At 42.6% G+C, this 19,442-nt stretch overlaps 1 protein-coding gene across 7 annotated transcripts in view; it reads left to right on the top strand.

Moving 5' to 3' along the window:
- Positions 1-19,442, top strand: part of FMNL2 (formin like 2) — a 336,609-nt gene that overhangs the window by 263,226 nt on the left and 53,941 nt on the right. For all 7 annotated transcript variants that reach the window (XM_075529752.1, XM_075529754.1, XM_075529753.1 and 4 more), the window contains 3 exons: positions 6,121-6,229; positions 8,593-8,669; positions 10,502-10,595. In XM_075529752.1, coding sequence (XP_075385867.1) covers positions 6,121-6,229; positions 8,593-8,669; positions 10,502-10,595 — 280 coding nt within the window. The remainder of the gene's footprint in view (positions 1-6,120; positions 6,230-8,592; positions 8,670-10,501; positions 10,596-19,442) is intronic.

Below are 19,442 nucleotides of genomic sequence, written 5' to 3'. Positions count from 1 at the left end.
CTCCACAGAGGCAATTCTGTCCTGTTCTAGAGGGTCGCTATGAGTCAGCATCGACTTGATGGAATTGAGTTCGGTTTGGGGGATTTTTGATTCATGATCCTTGGTGACACCGTGGCTAAGCACTAGGCTGCTCACCAAAAAGATCTGTGGTTCAAACCCCCAATCTGCTCTGTGGGGAAAAGATGCTGCCATCTGCTTCTATAAAGATCACAGCCTTGTAAACCCCATGGGACCGCTCTGCCCTGCCCTAGAGGTTTGCCATGAGCTGGCATCAGCTTGTTGGCAGTGGGTCGTTTTTCTACCAGGCTTCTCTGCCCACATGGCCTCTTCAACAAACTTTCCGAAAACTCTTGAAACAGCACTAAGTAACTGTTCTGATTTGCCAGAGACTCGATGGTGTAGAAGACTTTGTTAGGTGTACCCCCACCAACTTGAAGGAATTGTTGCCCTTCAAAATGAACATGTGGGGCAAAAATGGTTTAGGAGTCTCTTGTAGGATGCAGGGGAAAGATGAGGCTTTTTACTCCTGTACACTGGTACGGATAGGAATTGGAAACACAGGGAATCCAGGACAGATGGTCCCTTCAGGACCAGTGGTGAGAGTGGTGGTACTGGGAGGATGGAGGAAGGAGGGTAGGGTGGAAAGGGGGAACCAATTACAAGGATCTACATATAACCTCCTCCCTGTGGGACGGACAGCAGGAAAGTGGGTGAAGGGAGACGGGCGGTGTAAGATATGACAAAATAATAATTTATAAATTATGAAGGGTTCATGAGGGAAGGAGGAGTGGGGAGGGAGGGGGGAAAATGAGGACCTGATGCCAAAGGCTTAAGTGGAGAGCAAATGTTTTGAGAATGATGAGGGCAGTGAATGTACAGATATGGTTTACACAATTGAAGTATGTATGGATTATGATGATTGTTGTATGAGCCCCCAATAAAATGAAAAAAAAAAAACTTATGGTCTCAGAAAGTCACCGGGGCATTCTACCCTGCCCCACAGGGTCGCTATGAGTCGGCACTGACTCAGTAACAATGAGTTTGGATTTTTTTAAAATATATTTTATTCTTTTTAAAGTTTGGTTTTATTGTAGGGTGTAAGGGGGGGGGATCGTGGAATAGGGCTTTCAAAAGTCCTCTCCATAAAAAGCAATTCTGAAAACTGACCAAATGGGTTAGAGTTAGAATCAACACAATCAGAATTTTAGACAACAATTAAAGGCTTACAACAAACCAGGGAGTGTTTACTCAGGAAAAATGGCTGACCCTCAGTGAAGCGGCACACTTTGTAGCAGCACAGCGGTTTGAGTTGTCAGCTGCTAACCAAAAGGTCATCAGTTTGAACCTACCAGCTGTGGGGTGAGAGAGACATGTGGCAGTCGGCTTCTGTAAAGATTTCCAGCCTTGGAGACTGGATGAAGAGATTCGAGTCTGCCCTATCGGGCCACTCTGCATCAGAATCAACCCCACTGCAGTGAGATTTTGATATGTACAGCCCCTACACCCTGTTAGCCTTGTCAACCAACAGTGCGCGGTGACGGTAAAATGGTGCAGCCTCACAGCCAGTAGGAGGGGCAGAGCAGAGTTGGTGTTCCTTTAGAGTCCCATTTTTCAGAGTTGTCAGGATCCAGTCTGTGGATGGCTCCCTAGAAGACTCCACCTGCGCAATTGTGTTTGTTTGACCCTACAGGGCACTCTCTCAGCATGAACAAAAGTAATGGCTGGTTTTTAGATTAGCCGTGTGAATTGCTTTGTATTGGATCCAAAGAAACTAGACATTAAAGTGTGAAACTAAGTCTTGGTTGGTCCAGGTGTGATAACAAAGTGTAGGTTAGAGTAGGTCAAAAAAGCATTAGGTGATAGTAAAATACATGCGAAGGAACATTTGGGGGGCAGTAAGAGAGTAACCAGAAAGAAGAGCCTGCCAAGGCTAGCACCTTGAAGAAACACCGTCATTGAAGTAACGGGCGGAAAAAGCGTTGGAGCCGTGTGTCTACGCTGGCCCAACTTGGACTACAAAGGGAGATGCTCCAGACCTGGACTTGAAGCTGATTTTCCTTTTCTCTTAGCTTAAGCTCCCATGCACAGTGAGACGAGCGCCAGCGGTGAAGAGAAAGAGTGCCCAGGGGATGCACTGTCACAGAGGCCAGTTTTAAATCTCAGTTATGGGAATGCGGACCAATAGCTATTGACAGCAATTACGATCCTTCAAGACACAATACACGAGAATGAGCTAAAAGCTCATCTGCCCCAGTTATCTGTGGGAAACTTCGTGCTGCCCCTCATTTGGGCCTTTTAGCATACCACAAGGAGTCCGGAGGACAAACTCCAATTTCACTTTGTTCCAATATACTTTTTAAATATAAAGTTCTGTTAATAACTTCAGGAAGAAGTATATATTATATATATTATATATATAATGAAGAAAATATTATAGTACTCAGTCTCACTTTATTTCATTCTGTCACAGAACACGGTTCACCGCAGATGCCCCCATACTTCTTACTGAGTCCCCCACTCCGTCCCTGGAAGCTTCCTTAAAGTGGACGTTTGTGAACAACAGCCTAAAGGGTTGGCATCTAATGGGCGCAGAGCCACCATTCCACCTTTTCCGAGTGTAGTGGGTTGCATCCACTTGTGTGACCGTATTGCACACTTGCACCGAGCACACTATTTGACTGCTCTGAATTTTTAACCGCTGAGTGGTTCTTGCTGTGATTTGCCAGCCATACTTACGTGAATCCCTGTGACTCAGACACTGGCTAGGGTTTTGTGTTTGCAGCACCAAGGAATCCGATACGCAAAGCGGAGTCTCTCTAATGGTGCTGAGTTCTTTTGTTATCGACGCTGTGTCAGGATTTGGTCTCCTCACAGCTATCCACAGCTTTGCTTTATCCAGGTAAGGCCAGCTCTCTACCCGAAAGAGCACTGAGACCATGTTACCTAGGGAGCCCTTGTCTGGGCAGGTCTAGGTCATCTAAAAGCATTGGTTTTGGTAATGCCCCTTTTTGTTTGAAAGGCGGAGAGGAAACAATTTATCTCTTGGTTTAAAAGCAAGTTTATCAGCTTAAGGCAAGAAAGTTGCCTTAGGCTTACAATCAAGGATGGTTATTTAGGCCAATGTGTTCTGAAAGGATGCCTTGGGTGGGGCAAACAGAAGGTTGGAAGTTCGAGTCCACTGGTGGCACCCTGTAAGAAAGGCCTGTCCACCTAAATCTGAAAAGCAGTCATTGAAAACCCTGGGGAATGCAGTTCTGCAGTGGCACGTGTGAGGTCACGAGGAGTTGGAATTGACGCTTCAGTGGTAACAACTGATATTTTGAAAGAGATGTACAAATGCTGCTGCTATTGCTTTAGCTCAGCATGGTGAAATAATTATGAGAAAGGGTGCCTATAGCAGACCAAAGCATAAAACTCGTCGAGATGTCATCGTACTAACACTTGATAAGAAACAAACTAGTACGGATGGCTGTGGGCAGGAAACTTTCACGTTGTAACCTGACAGGTGCTGATAGACCAGGTTGAGAAATAACTTGTACAGCATGACATCCCCGAATCCCAGTAAAGCGACGTGGGCAGAGTCAGTCCCAGCTCAGCTCCATGTCTAACTTACTGTGTACATATGACTGACTGTTGCCTTCAGCTTTCTCATCTGAATCAGAGGGGTTGGAGTAAATCATCTTGCATCTCCTTCAGCTGTCATTGCTAGCTATTATTTTAAACATACAAGTTCTTCAGATGTTGCCCTTAATCCTCACTCTATTTTTATATCAGCCAAAAATAAAAAAAAAATAGAGCAAACACCGTACACTTTAGCAAAATTCAGTTCTATTTTCGAGCATTGAATGTACAAATTAGTGAATACAACACTCATTTTATTTGACATATATATACTATATGTATTTTAAACTCTTGAATATTAATAAGTGTAATTATGGCATTTTATATTAATCTACTTAAAATAGTGATCCAGAAAATATACTTAGGATTAACTGTAATGTATATCATAAATGGAAACCTTTGTGTTAATGTTTTTTGGTATGTTAATATTTAGTAGGTAAAGTATTATTCTAAGTAATTAGTATTTACTGGTTTGTACATTATGAAATATAATGGTTAGTAGCTCTTGGATTTCTTAAAAAGGGATTTATAACAATGTAGCTCAAGAATTGGATCAATAAATAAAACTAAAGACATCTGCTATGTTATTTAACAACACTCAAGAAACACTATTAAATAAATTTGGTGTACTTTTTAGTCAGTATAGCTTTGGAATCATTGCTACACATAGATAGTAATGTAGCAAAGAGCAGCTGTTTCCATTGTAGCAGTCTTTTCTTTTAATCTTAGATGATTGGGTTTTAAAATAGTAACGATTACTTTTGATGAAAAATGAGAACTCTCTGTCGTGTACCTTACAAGTGACTCCACAAAAGAAAGGCAAACCTGAGGATAAAAGAAGTTAAGGTTAGTAGAGGGAGAGAAAGAACTTCTGATGCAGAAGGAAAAAAATCTCATATGCTTGTGGTCATTAGTCAAAGGCAGCGGTAGATTACCCAGTAAGCATGGGTTTGCTTGTGCTTACCTTGCTTACTGGGTACTCTGCCCCTGTCAGAGATTGTGCCTAGAAGCAGAGTCTTTGAGGTGGTGAAAAAATAGGAAAAATGTCCCTACAGATTAATAAGCACAGGGAAGTCCATGTGTAACTTGCTTATTGGGTAACCTGACACTCATTGAAATTGCACTAGGCTCTGTGAGACATCCACGCATTGCGTTTTCCTTCATAGTTAGCGTGTAGCAAAGTGACACATTGGGAAGTATTTTTAGATGTTGAAATTGGGTTTAGTAATAGCAGAAGCTGAAATTCTCCCTCAAATCTCAGCCTCTTTTTTTTTTCATTCAAGAGTGAATTAGACCAGCTTCCACCACTGAAATTTTATTTCCAAGTGTGAATAAAGCAGAAATCCTTGCATAAAACTTCACTCGCCTACCCCCTTTAAAAACGTCCTTTCTGTGAGTAGCAGGGAGCAAATGAAATCTTACATATTCAGGTCTATTGCGGCAAGTGACAGATTGGGTGCTTTTAAAAATCTATTTGGCTCAGTACTAGGCTTAAGTGAAAGAACACTCTTTCTTTCCTGCTTGATAGTTTTTTAACCGAAAATGAAACTTAGGACAGCTGCTCAGTTGCACGGTTTGGACCTGTCAATTCATTTTTTAGCTTCTGTTCGGCACCTGTGGGGCTTTTGAAAGCACGTTGATATTAATTATTGGTCCTTTAAACATTTTCGTTAGTTCAGTTCCAGAAGGAGAGGCTGTAGCTTCCCTTGTGGAACATTCCTAGCCTCGACTACTTGAAAGGCATTGACAGCTTTTGAAATCTGCATCACCTTACATCGGTGTGCAGGCTCCCCGCCTCCAAGAAAGAGAAAGCAGACTGCTTAACAGTGTGTGGTCCATAGTGCAAATGCTAACTCTGAACACGTCTCCCATTAACGTCCAGACACAGTCCCTTCTAAGCTGCCGTGCTGGGTTTCGGGTAAAAGATCAGGCTGTGGAGGTGTTTATGTAACGGCTAAGACCTCAGGGTCCAAGATCTCGGCCTGGCTTCAAATCTGCTCATGTGCAAGCATGCCTAGGCTTCAAGTCGCAGGCACTCCTGAGAACAGGAATGGCAATGGGCAGTTTAAACTCAGATCAGGTGATGAGTTCTACAGATAAGCTAAGTTTCACCACCCTTGCACTTGCTTGTAGACTAAACTGCATGCGTCTTGTCTGGGTTCACCATGCTTCTGGCTTCAAATTCAGCTTGGCCTGCTGATTAGGAGCATGGAATTGCTGGTAAATCTGCCATCGTCGGTCTGGTTTGCTCTCTAGTGTGGGTGAGGTGGAGGGCCCTCACCTGTGGGCCTCTGGCTTGGCAAGAGGATGAGCAGCACACAGAGCACGCAGACCTGGCTATCTGCGGAGGTGGCTTGGCGTTGGTGGGTTCATGGTGATGGTTTTGAACTGCAGTTCCCAGAGTGGCACAGGTAAACGCAGAGAAAACGCTCATTTCCTAAGCGCCTGTGCCCGGAGAATAACCTGTAGTTTTATGGAGATTTCCCTTTTTATTTGTAGGTATAATACATTGCCAAGCAGAAGAACCCTGAAAAACTCAAGATTGGTGAGCAAGAAGGATGACGTACATGTGTGCATCATGTGTTTACGTGCCATCATGAATTACCAGGTATGTGTGTTGCTCGACTCTATAAAAGACCCTGAACTAGGCCTAATCCAGTCTTATTCTCAAAATTTTTATTATTATTTCTGTTTGATGTATATACCAAGATTTAATGAGTTTCCATTGTTTAAAGGACATTTGGGTGTATTCAAGACTGACTTCATCACCCTCAAATTAGCATTTATGTTTTAGAATATATTTAAAAGGAGAGAACTGTTTTCCACTACACTGAAAATGTATTTTCCTAGACCATTTGGTTAATGGCAAAGTAACTCTCTGGCCGGGGAGCATCTTTAGATGGGTAGGATTGAGTAAACTAACGCTATCTCTCATTGGGCTATGTAGTGAACAACAAGAACTTAGAATTCATTGTGCTCGACTGAGTTACAGGATCACCTGGAGAATTCTTGCTAAAAGCAGAGGTTCCCAACCACCCTGTGAGAGTTGTGATGCAGATTGGCCATACTCTGAGAGACTCTGGGGGAGGCAATGGGTTGAGTGAATTCTGACCACAGAGTGGAAGAAGTCTAGTGTCCTGCATGGACTGACAGGGTTAAAAAGTATAGGTTGGTGAGCTATTCAGGTATAAAAACAGAACTTACTTGGGGTGATTTGGGTGAGTCTAAGGTAGTGACTTGGGCAGAGTTCTGACCCAAAATAGGTGTTGAATTGAATGTAGGAAGAGAAAGATGCAATCAGCTTTTCTTTCAGTCAGTGAATACATTTAAAACAATTGCTGCATGCCCAAACCTCTTCCAGGCACAGAGACTGCAGCATTAGTTAAAATATGTGCACCAACGAACTTAGCTTCTATTGAGGGACAACAGATGAAGAATAAGTAAATTGGTAAAATAGATTAGCTTCAAATGATGGTGGTAATGAAAGCTAAATCCTAGCTAGTGCTTTCTGCAGGTCTAGCGATTTGAAGCCTATTAACTTGGTTAAACCTCACAGTAGCCCTATGAGATGGGTAATAAGACTTCCCCCTTCTTACTGATGAGGAAACTGAGGCCCAGAGAGGTGTGCCTATAGCTACCAAGTGTCGGAGTCAAGATTTCAACCGGCTCCTGAGCCCTGTTACTAAGTACCTTGGAAGGATTCCTCAGCAAGGAAGTACCTTAGAAAGATGCACCAGCAACTAGGGGTGGGAATAGTAAGTGCCAGGGATGTGTATGCAGCTTTAAATGAGGCAGCCAGGAAACGTGTCGTGCAGAATAGGCATTTAGTCACACTCGGAAATGGTGTTTTCCCTTAACACCCAGCTGCTAGTTACAAGGTTGGCGGTTTGAGCCTGTGCAGGGGCACTCAGACGAAAAGCCTAGATAAAAAGCCCTTACACAATACGAACCGTGGAACACCAAGGCAGCACAGTGCGACTTGGACACACGTGGGTTTTCCCTGAGTTGGAGTCAACTTGATGGCAAGTGGGGCGTAGAAAGCCTTTGGGATTTTTAAAATTTTGCATCACGCTTTTATGTTCATGGTAAAGAGTCTGCGGAGAGAGGTGAAATGATGGAGCATCGGGAAACTTGCTGGAGCACTACCATGCTTGAGAGTAGGTGAGGAGTGGGACCAGTTAGGCCATAGAGTGCTGGCCTTGGAGAATAGGACACTTCACCCTAGGTGTGGGGAAGAGGTAAGCCCTGAGTCTGTGTAGCTGGACCCACAGGTGGGTGAGAGATTATGAGGATTTTTTTTTGTCTGATTGCGTTGTCTCAATGTAAGAGGGAAAAAGGGGTTAGGAGCTGAAAGTGAGCTTAGGAAAGAGAGGATAGTTACTCATTTCCACAGAATTAAGAACAATTCTTGAACCTGTTACCAAGTTCCTTTACAGAGGATGAGGCCACATGCCCCAGGGAAGGGCGGTTTTCCTAGGTTGTGGGTCCGATTCTGGGTCCCATGTTTCTCAGAGAGAGGGCCTGAGGCAGTGGCTGTCAGCACTGCTCCACACATTGAAAAAAATAGGTAAATTGACCTGAAAATGAGTCCTGGGGAACCAGTGTGGTTTGATGACTCTTCTGAGGTGATTTAAATGAGGCGCCAAGGTCGAAAATCAGAGTCAGGCCACAGCCTCAGAGATGTCTTTACCATTTCAATAGAGGGGGGAAAAACATGCAGTTCATTTATAAAGAATGGAAATATTGTTTGCATAATAGGGTAATCTGCTTGATAATAACATCATTCCTGATTTTTTTTCAATGGTAAATTATGTTCTGATACTGATGTAGCAGAGACAGAAATGCACTTAATATGATATAAATTGCGTTAGACAGAAAGTTCAGGTTTTGTTTTTTAATCAACATTGACAGTCTCCTAACTGGATTCCTAAATCTAATGTCTTGTTTGTTTTTTCCCTGTGTTAATTTCAGTATGGGTTCAACATGGTCATGTCTCATCCACATGCTGTCAATGAGATTGCCCTAAGTTTAAACAACAAGAATCCTAGGTAAGCATGCTTTGTACTATGCATGTCTACATCACACTAGGGAAAGCAGAGAGCTGCTTAACACTTAAAGAGCCCTGCTGGGACAGTGCGCCAGCCTTGTGCTGCTGACTGTAAGGTCAGTGATTTAAACCCCTCAGTGACTCTGGGAGGTAGAGCGGCCTTGGGAATCCCAGGGATAGTTCTCTGTTCTAGGATTGCTGCGAGTTGAAAGAGACTTTACAGTGATTGGTTTTAGCTCACACTTACTCAAGTTAGAGTTTTGAAACGTTGGAGTGTGTCTCTCTGAAATCAGATTGGCTCTAGACTTCTTGGCTGTGTAGGATTTTCCTTTCAGCCAAAAACCATTCTTACATGTGGCAGAGTTGAGCATCCGGTGACCGCTTTGACACTTCACTGCCACCCACAAGTTTGTATCTCTTTCAAAGCCTCATTCTTAACATCCTTGCTGTTGGATTTGATGGAGAGGGTGAACTTGCCAGGAAGCAAGAGGGCCAAGAGAGGCACCAGCTCGTGTTGAAAGCTAGTGAGAACCTATGTCCTGCAACCACTCCTTCACGACCTCTACATGCATGACTTTTATTATCAAACAATGGGAAACAACCACAACTATGGATGCATATTACTCTCTATGTAGGCCAGCCCATGTAGTATGAACTTCCCAGGTGACCTCCCAAACATGTGTTCCTTGACTGGTTTTACTGTTCTGATCTATCTCCCATTCTGAGAAGTCATTCTGCAGGTCAGATGTCTAATTCATGTTAATCAGATACCTCTGTATAGACTGATTATGTCAAAACTCTTACTTCAGCTTAAAAACAAACAAACCCTTGATTATTAATAAGATCCTTTCTGATTTGAAATACATTGCAAAATCGTCAAATTCCAATTTAAATGTTGAATATTGTTTCCATGTTTACCTGATGAAAACTTGGTAACTTTGTGTTTGCCTCCTTGGTTTATTTGACTCCCTGCCAGTCATACTTGTATGTCCCTGCCGTCTATTGTTTATTATTAATGCAAATAAGAAAACAGCTGGCTTGTGACTATCCAGCAGGTCTTTGCTTAAGAGGTTGGAAGTGCCCTTTCTTACTGGAGAAAGATGACATAACTGAAGTGGTCCCAAGACAAAGAAACAATGGATGTTGTTGACATTCCATAGATTTGCAAGCTTAAAACGCATCTCTAGGTTCTCCTTTGCAAAACCCTTCGGAGGGAGCTTTCCTTTCTGAACCAGAGGAAGATTTTATAGTAATGTAGCTGTAACCCAGTTCCTTCCAGATCTTCTGCATATAAAGAATAGGTGATGGAAACCTGCATTGGCCTGGGAGGTTTTTATGGAGCCATCTGTAAAAGAACAGATTCGAAATGAAGGACTTTGGTTTTTTTGGGTTTTTTTTTCCAAGTTGTTAGGCAAATGTTTTGCCTCGGCTCCAAAACTTTCACAAAATATTTACTCAGTGGTTGGTTTTCCTGCACAGGCTCAAGTCTCCTGTTGTGTTTAGCTCCCTAATGATTTTCTTTTTTCCAACCACATTTCACCAAGTCACCTGGTAATAGGGAGAACGAGACTGTTCTTCTCAGCGTTAGTTTTCCTTGGTGAGTAATTTGTTATGTTGAGAGTGGAAAACATACTTTTCAAGTTTACTATCTTAGACAAGTCACACATTTCACAGTGAATAAAGGCTTGAAGAAATACTTTAACCTAACCGTTCCTTAGTTAGTAAAGGCTTTAACAAACAAATGAAATATATCCATCTTGGGAGGAAGGAACAGCTGATTCATCCTGGTGTCATTTGCATTGATTAGTGTTTCTTTTTTTCTCATTTGTACAGAACAAAAGCCCTTGTCTTAGAACTGTTGGCAGCCGTTTGTCTTGTCAGAGGCGGACATGAAATAATCTTATCAGCATTTGATAACTTTAAGGAGGTAGGATACTATTATTGTTTCTAATAGAACACATATACCTTATATTTGGGCATCTTTGTACAACGTTATTGACTTTTTCATTTCTTCTAGGTCCAAAAATGTCTAAATAATTCTTTTTCTGAAATGTTACTAAAGAGAAAATGATCGATGGGTCTAAATAGCTGAACTGTACAGATTATGCTTTCTTTGGTGTTTCATTTCCAGGATAAATTAATAATATTCGCACTACATTTTCCCTTGAGACCTCGGAAGAGCTAGTTTGATGACAGCTTTGGTAGCTGTATGTGGTTTTCATTGCATTGCATACTTGATCACCTACCATGTCAATCTTTATGAACCTTTTCTTGTTACTTTCTCCAAATCATCTTTATTATCATTGTTTTTGATGAGCGCAGTGAAGAGCCTGTGGAATTAAAATACAGAGCCTAATTTTAGCATGTAATCTTGACCAAGTGATTCTATTATAGGTAAATAATAAACTGATGGACATGCATGTATACAAATGAAGACTAGCTACAAAAGAAGAAATAATGACATATATGTATTTCCCAAGGATTCATCCTCAAAGTAGCACAATATCATAAGTGAAGTGTGGCTAATTTTCTCGCATGGTAATATTCAATATTACACAGTCATGAAAAGTATCTCTTAGTTCTCCTAGTAGGGGTCTAATGTCTTTCAGGTGATCCTTGGAAAACATTGAAGGTATTTAAATCCCCAGGTTACAGAAGTCCCCTAGCTAAGTTGTAGGCTGTATCCTGGTAATAGCATTTGAGTTTAAGTACTATGGATGAACACCTAGATTGATGAAAGTCCAGATCTTCGGCTTCCAAACTCTATCATATTTTCCAAATACTTATTGAGGATGCACGCTTTGTCAGGTATATCCAAGAAAGTAGTTGGTTCTGTGATAATATCTGTGAGACAAGAGTTCACCTCTTCTCCCTTTTTTACTTCTGTAAACTAGAATTCAAATACAGTGTTTCCCTGTTCACTTAACTTGGTAGTTGGCTAAGCTAGGGTCAAAATTTGTTGCATCCAAACCACTGCTTTTATGAAACTAGTAACATTTGGGTTTGGTTGTGTGTGAATTATCAGAAGGAAGTGCTGAATTAGAAAAGCCTTCCTTTAATTAGGATTTATTACCTAGTTTCTCAATGTACTAGAGAATGACCCCTTGATTGTGTACATAGACTAGAAAACTTCAGAGATGTAAACAGGAAAAATAGCCTCCCAATTCTTTATTTGCATGGTTCTTCCCCCATCTGTCACTGCTTCAAGAGCTTGCTACTCTTCACTTAGTCTATACATACAGACTTTTGTGTATTTAACAGAGACAGTGAAAAAAAGTATTGGTTTCATCAGCCTCCATGACCATGAGACCAAAAGAACTAGATGGTGCCCAGTCACCACCACCAACTGCTCTGAAAGGGATCGCCTTAGAAAGTCCTGGATAAGAGTGGGAGAAGAATGTGGAACCAAAACTCAAAATTGTAGACAGATCAGGTGTACTGGTTGGATAGAGGCTGATGGAACCCCTGAGACTTGACTCTTATCTGCCTGACAGGTCTAGAGCTGATCTTTCCCCAGGGCCTGTTTTCAGCCAAGCAATAGACAGGTATGGAAGAGAACAATCATACTACACACACACCTTAGAGTAATCCACTCTCTAAGATCAAAAGGGCAGCCTTTACCCAAGGACAGAGTTCAGAAGAGTTAGAAAAGGAAGAAAAATAAGGATATCGAGAAATGGGGAAATTCGTGTTACCAAAAAATGTGGGTACACTATTGAATGGAGAACCAGTGTGCTCTGTAAACCTTCACCCAATTCACAATAAAAAGTTTTTATTAAAAGAAAGAAAAATTTAAAATATCCAGGTTAGAAAAAAATGATGCAGAATCATAGTATTGAAATGCATATTTGGGCTTTCAAAAGAAATGGAGACTTTAGAGACAACATTATAGGAATGCTTATTTGAAGGTTTTTATGTGACATCTATATTTGTTACATTTTACATTTACAAGTAAGGAATCTCTGGATGGATGGGTTCAATTAGAAACAGCATGCGAAAAGAACTCCCAAATCTTTGCAAACTTGATCGTTAGTCCATGTTTGGAAATAGCACATTCTACTTTCTTTTTTTTCTATTTCCTTTCTATGCTACAAATACTTGGAGTGCGATTTCAAGTGACTTTTGTTATTTTGATTACATATTGACTTGTTCTATTTGGTTATATTGTAGGTCAAATTATGTCCCAGAAATATAGTTGTAGAGTCATGAGAGGAGTGTTGATTTTGTTTTCTCCTAGGAGGAAGGAGTGTCTCTTGTCATTTTGGTAGACACACAAATATTTGCAGAATTGAGTTTTAACTGTCTGGTGTCTAAATCAAATATGGTTTAGCCAGTTAGGACATAGGTGTGTGCTTAGTTGGGAAAAAAAGGTAAACCTACTAAATGGAATAGCTGTCTAGAGGTAATGAGAACTAATTTGGGGTCTCCATTTTGGAGATTTATTTTAAATCTGCCTCATTTCTGTACTTAGGTCTGAATGCTAGTGGATGGCTAGGTTCTGATTCTCCATGGCATGGTATTTACATCTAAGAGAAACAATACTGTGTAAAAGAAGGGCCACAGAGCTGGTTCGGTGAGGGCTCTTGGTTTGCATTGTTTCACCTCAAGTAAAGGGATTACCCAAGTAGCCATGGGGATGCAGACAAGGCAGGAACACGATTCTGAACAATTCCATTCCAATGGATATGTCAAAGGAACACTAACCTGCTTATCTGTCCAATCGTAGTGCGGAAAAAATACTATGCCATTTACAGCACAAAGTATTTTAAATCCCTCCCTCTTCCGTTTTGCTCTTGCCCACATGAGTGAATTGGTTTTCTCTTACACATCATAGTGATGGATGTATTCTCTCATCTTTTACGCCACACTGTCATTGGGAACTTGTGGTTTGATCAGGGCATGGAAGGCATTTATTTCTCATTAAAAAGAGTTGCTCTTATGATCTGTGATGCCTATGCAGGTAGAGGCCTGGTCAGTGAGTAATGTCACCTAGACTAACCGTGACAGAGAGAGTAGCAGATAAGATACAAGGATGTCAGAGACTTAGGCCAAAGAAAACATTTTTCCATCAAAAACATTGATATTAAATATTTTTTAGTAAAGTGGGATGATGTCAGTCTCCCTAGGAAGGAGGAAAGAATGGTCCCCTTTTTTGACTGGAGTGGGAGGAAGGAAGACCATTCATTCAGCATCAGAAATCAGTGTCCAGGTTGGGCAAAGTGATCTGCTTTAGAGTCGCCGACCCTTTTGGCTATGACCATCTTCAGAGCACAGCAGCGCATGATGCTACAAATTGGCACCCGAATGCCAAAAGGCTATTTGAAGACCACATGTCCTACCTCCACCCCCACCCCCCACGAATCAACAAATCTATCTAATTTGATCACCGCTAAATGGAGCTCTGGAAGCGTGGTGGTTACCCTTGGGGCTGCTAACCACAGAGTCAGAAGTCAGCACTACCAGGCACTATGAGGGAGAGAGAGACAGAGGAGGCTCTCCACAGTTACAGTCTCAGAGACAAACCCACAGGGACCACCCTACACCCCTATTGGTTCAGTTTGCATCTGTTTGGACAATGGCCAGATGGCAATGAGTTTGAAAGTTTTTCTTTTTGCTTTTTAATTAATTCAAAAGGAGCCTGGTGTGATGGTGACTGGTTAAGCATTTAGTTGCTAAAGGAAAGGTGAGCTGTTTAAACCCACCAACCATTTTGTGGGGGAAAGATGCTAGCAGTCAGCTTCATAAAGTGACAGTCCTGGGAACCCTTGGGTCGGTTTCACTCCACCCTGCGCGGTGGCTGTGCGTTGGAATTGGCTGGACAGCCAGAGGGTTTGGGTTCTGGTGTTAATCCACATGTAAATTGGAGCAAGCTCTCTCTTTAGCTCTTGGCAGACTTGGTTTCATCATTTTCTCATAGCTTCATTAGTATTTAGAATCAAAACAGTTTAACTTCTCTATTTCCCCTCCTCAAGAATCTTGCTCCCTGTCTTATACCATTTGAGGTACATGTTTTAGGATTAGGGAGTGCTTTCAGCGAAGAGTAACTGCTGTTAGGAAGACTAATACAAGGCCTTACGTGCATAGACTTAGTGGAGAGGATTGTAAAAGGAGTTTTCATGAAGTAAATTCAGATGGTAAATATTTATCAGATATGGTTCGTGACATAACTAAAAACATGATTGTATTAGATGAACACTAGCCAGCTAATAACCATGTACTCCTTGATTCTTTTCCCTTAAAATATCTTTATATTTTTAAAAAATAATTTTATTGGGGGACTCTTACAAATCTTTTGACAACCCATCATTCAATGGTATTAAGCACACTTTTCCATATGTTGCCATCAACATTCCCAAAACGTTTTCTTTCTACTTGAGCCCTTGGTATCAGCTCCTTGTTTTTCCCTCCCTTCCCCCCAAATATATATTTTTTATTTTTTTACATTTTATTAGGGGCTCATACAACTCTTATCACAATCCATGCATATACATACATCAATTGTATAAAGCACATCTGCACATTCCCTGCCCCAATCATTCTCAAAGCATTTTCTCTCCACTTAAGCCCTTTGCATCAGGTCCTCTTTTTTTTCCCCTCCCTGCCCCCAAATATATTTTTTAAATAAAGGGAATTAACATATGTGGTTTTGGTGTTGAAACATTTCTTCATGAAAATTTATGCTCTTGAAATGAGGATCATGGTGAGAACAGAAAGTCATCTGCTTTTTCTTAGTGGCTAATGTTGCCACATGGAAGGACCTACACCAATCTGTCCTCGATTGACTGTCCGCCCTCCATAGTTGTCTGATGATATATCTTTTTGATCATTTGGTCTGCGAGTAAGGGAAGAAAACTGTTTGAAACTAAAGGCCACTCTGCAATCCTGTTAGTTCAGGGCCCTGTTTGCAAGAATCTGAAACTGACTGTGACCTCCCGAAGAGAAAGGAGCGAAGTTGACTGGAAGGATGTTGAGGAACAAGTGCACAGACGGCCATGGAGACTGGGGACTGGTCTGGGGAAGGGCGGGCATCTCTAAAGCATGTCTGCTCTTGACACCCAGCCACCATGAACACGACTTGGGGTCTGGTCAGCCAGCAATCCTCCAGGCCATAAAAATACATGCACTAGTTAAGGGCATCAACCAGCCCTCTTCTAGATCCATAAACCATGACCATTCATCCTTTAAAAACAAAACCTAAACCCTTGAAGTCTTCAATCCAGACCTTGCTAGCCTCACCTTTTTACGACTCTCACCTTTTTAAGAAGTCTTTGATGTATCAGAAATTTCCTTGCTTAAAAAAAAAAAGCCCCACCTTCCAAAAAAAATTCCCATTTAAAATGAAAGGGGAGACCCCTTGGCCTCCATAGACTCTGCAGCGAAACAGCCGCCAGGCTAGTGAGGAAGTCCTCTGCGGGCTTAGGCTGCTAGCTCCCCGGGCTGCTCGACAGCGCACCTGGAACTCATCAGGACGCCAGCTTGAGTGGAACTGTGTTCTCATCTGCTTCCATAATGAGAACATATGGCTTCGCCAACAACGGCTGAGCTTATTTTAAAAGCTCATCTCCCGCTCTTCCCGGCCCCGCACCCCCCCACACTCGTTGCCGAGTTTCCCCTGGAGCTAGATGAGCCTTGTGAAGTGAGCCACCCAAGGCCACCATCTCCCTTCCACACAGCACTCTGGGCAGTAGCCATCGGGACTGTGTTTTGCCTGTTGCTAGAAGGCTTCCTAAGAAAGCTGATGTGGTTTAGCTACTGGGCATCTGAAAGCACGCGTGCTACACATTATTAAGTTGATTTACGAAAGCCTGTCAAGTTGTATTTACAGTGGTCCAAACTAGGCAGGAAGGAGAGCAGACGTTCTGGTGTGCTTCCAGCATCCCTCGGGGTTTAATCCCATCTAATCTAATCTCTCCAACAGATGAGGGCACAGGACCATCCTCATGACAAGTGGTAGAGTTTTTAAGGTGGATGGAAGGGGCACATTTGTCCCCGTCTCTCATTGAACTGTAAGCAATGTTCCCTCTTAAACATCAGACCACGGGAACCAGAGCTCTGAAGCGTATGTGTCCACCTTGTCGGCCCAGCATTCTAAACTCTCCAGACCTGCTGCCATCGAGTCATTGCTGACTCATAGCGGCCCCTACCGGAGTAGAAAGCGCAGTCTTTCTCCCTCGGAGTGTCTGTTGGTTTTGAAGCGCCAACTGTGCCGCACACAGCTCAATGGGTAACCACGACACCACCAGGGCTTCGACTCTGAAATTAGAGTGATCTAATTTACCAGGACTTTATCTGGCCAACCTGTTTTCCTAGGATCAGAAGCAAGGCCACAGCTGTAAGTGGTATTGATACGGCTAAGTAACTATTTGTTGTTTGTGTATTAACTGTTAGCGTTATTGATTGGGCATGTGTAAGTTACTCCCAACTTGTTTTTATTAATCTCCTGGGATCTGAGGCTGGGCCTAGCAGAGATGAATCGTTTCTGTTCTGTGGTGTTCCAACTCATCAGGAGAGATTTCATGGAGTGGGGTCAATAATTCATCTGAGGACTTTTTCATTGTGAAGTGTCATAGGATGGACTCAGCTGGGACCACCAACCAAAGTCTCTACTTACAGAAATCCTTGTGACTCAGCTTCTCAAAGTGTGGCAGCTGGGCTCCGAGCAGGACTACTCAGAGAACAAGCAAGGGTCCAAAGTGGCAGGGTTTCCTGAGTTAGTCTTAGAAGTCAGGCACAGAAGGAGTGGATGCATGGAGACAATAACGGATGCAATGATTTAGCAGAGTGAGAAAGTAAAGTCTAATAAGAATATGAAGCTTGGTATTCTGATCATTAAGGGCGAAATTATGCTAACTTACTTGGAAAAATATTATTTAAATACCCATTATGTATCAGTAACATTGACAAACATTGGAAATATGAAAATGAGTAAGCCGTAGGCCCATTCTTTAAAGGAACCTTCTGCGACTAGAGGAAAGAGACTTACTCTCACAATACTGGGCTCTGTATAGGTAAATGCAGAGGGGAACAGCTAAGCAAGATTCGACGAGGGAAGGACAGCAAAGGAGGGGCACGCTCTCAGGGAGGCTGCCTGAGATGCGTTTAGGGTGAACAAGGGTTAATCAGGTCTGGCAGCTTCTGATTCCTGCTGTAAAAAATTATCACCAATGTTTGTCTTACGGTTTGAACATCAGAAGTTCAAAAGGTTTACTTATAATCCTTGGCTCATGGCCCCTTCCTCCAAGCTTAAAAGCCAGCAACCTAGTACCGTCTGTCTCCCTTCTCCCTCTTCTGTGGTCGCATTGCCATTTCTGAAGTTCTCCTCTCCAGTATAAAGACTCTTGTGATTCAGGAGGAGATGGTGTGCCCCTGCAGTTTGGCACCACCACTGCAGACACCCATGGTGACTGAGCGGACTCCAGTGTGTACTGATGACCTTGCAGGGCAGAGTAGAACTCCAGAGGCCTTCCACGGCTGGACGTTTTAACAGGCAGGTAGCCTCGTCTTCCTTTGGAAGAGGGGCTGCAATGCCTGGTGCGTTTGAACCGCCGTCTTTGCGGCGAACAGCTGAGTACTTTCAGTAACCACCACACTACCAGGGCTCGAACAGGGGCTTCTGGAGTTTAATTTGTTTTGAGTTTCCAGGGGAGTGGGAAGAGGAGAAGATGAGATAGGAAGTTGGGGCAGCTCATGAAAGGCCTCATTGCTTACTCCAGAGTCTTCATAATGTCACGAGGCTTCAAAGTAATAAGGGACAGCTGTAGGAAATGTGTTCCCCAGCCCACTTCAAGCGTCGGCTGTTTAGATTGATTTCCTCTGCTAATAAAGAAACGGCGCTTTTGTTGTGCTCCAATAGCCCGTTGGCGTAGGGCTCCCCATGAGGTCACTTTGACAGAGCAGGGTGTGGCTGGGGTCTGATACCAGTTTCAGAAACTTAGCCGTTCATAGTTCTCGTTCCTGGGCCTGCTCCTTCAGCTGCTCTGTCCAGGAAAGCACCCTGACCCTCGTGAACGCTTTCCTTTGATGTGGGCCCCGGGGAGCTGCAAACAAGGGAAGAAGAAGAAAGGAAAGACTAGAGGAGGATGGAGCAGAGGGAGAGGTCAGCTTATCTCCTCCTGTAGGGAGAATTTGCAGAGATGCTTTGCTTCTCAACCTGACTTTAATTGTAATCCCTCCCCTCTCTCCACAGTGAAATTTTATACCAGGAGCCCCACCCTCTGTTTTATTCATAGCAGCCCCCCCTTTTAAATAACTGAATGTTGTTTCCTTGTTATTTTTATTCATACAAAAAGAACGCTCCTAAGACCTGTGCCCTTTGCCAACGAGAAAACAGTTGACATATTTTCCTTCATCTCCTATTCATGGGAGACAGCAATGGAGGAGCCCAAGAGAAAGCAAGTAAGAGCCGTGGGTAAGACCCGGCGGATCCTGACACAGAGGCTGGGAAGTGACTTGACTTGGAGAAGTTGTAGTTATAAGGCTATATGAAGTACTCTGCTATGAGTTGATTACAGAAATTACAATAGAAACTATTATAGCTTTGCCAGTATCCCCATCAGTTCTAAAATTAGAATAACAGCATTCAGTTCCTCGCCGAAGTCGGATGCCATTCTGGCATTGTTTTTGCACATTAATATAAAAAATGTGTATTAGTATCACCAGTTTCCTTTTCCCCAGTGATATAACTGCCTCCCTAGTCTTCCTCTTCTGTACCTAATATGTACTTAATACATTCAGGAACTCTGGTAGCACAGTGAAGTAAGTGCTGGTCTGCTAC

Source organism: Tenrec ecaudatus, chromosome 13 (assembly GCF_050624435.1).
Source record: "Tenrec ecaudatus isolate mTenEca1 chromosome 13, mTenEca1.hap1, whole genome shotgun sequence".
NCBI lineage: Eukaryota > Metazoa > Chordata > Mammalia > Afrosoricida > Tenrecidae > Tenrec > Tenrec ecaudatus.
Note: the sequence above shows the minus strand (reverse complement) of the source record. Positions and strands in the feature narration are given on the sequence as shown.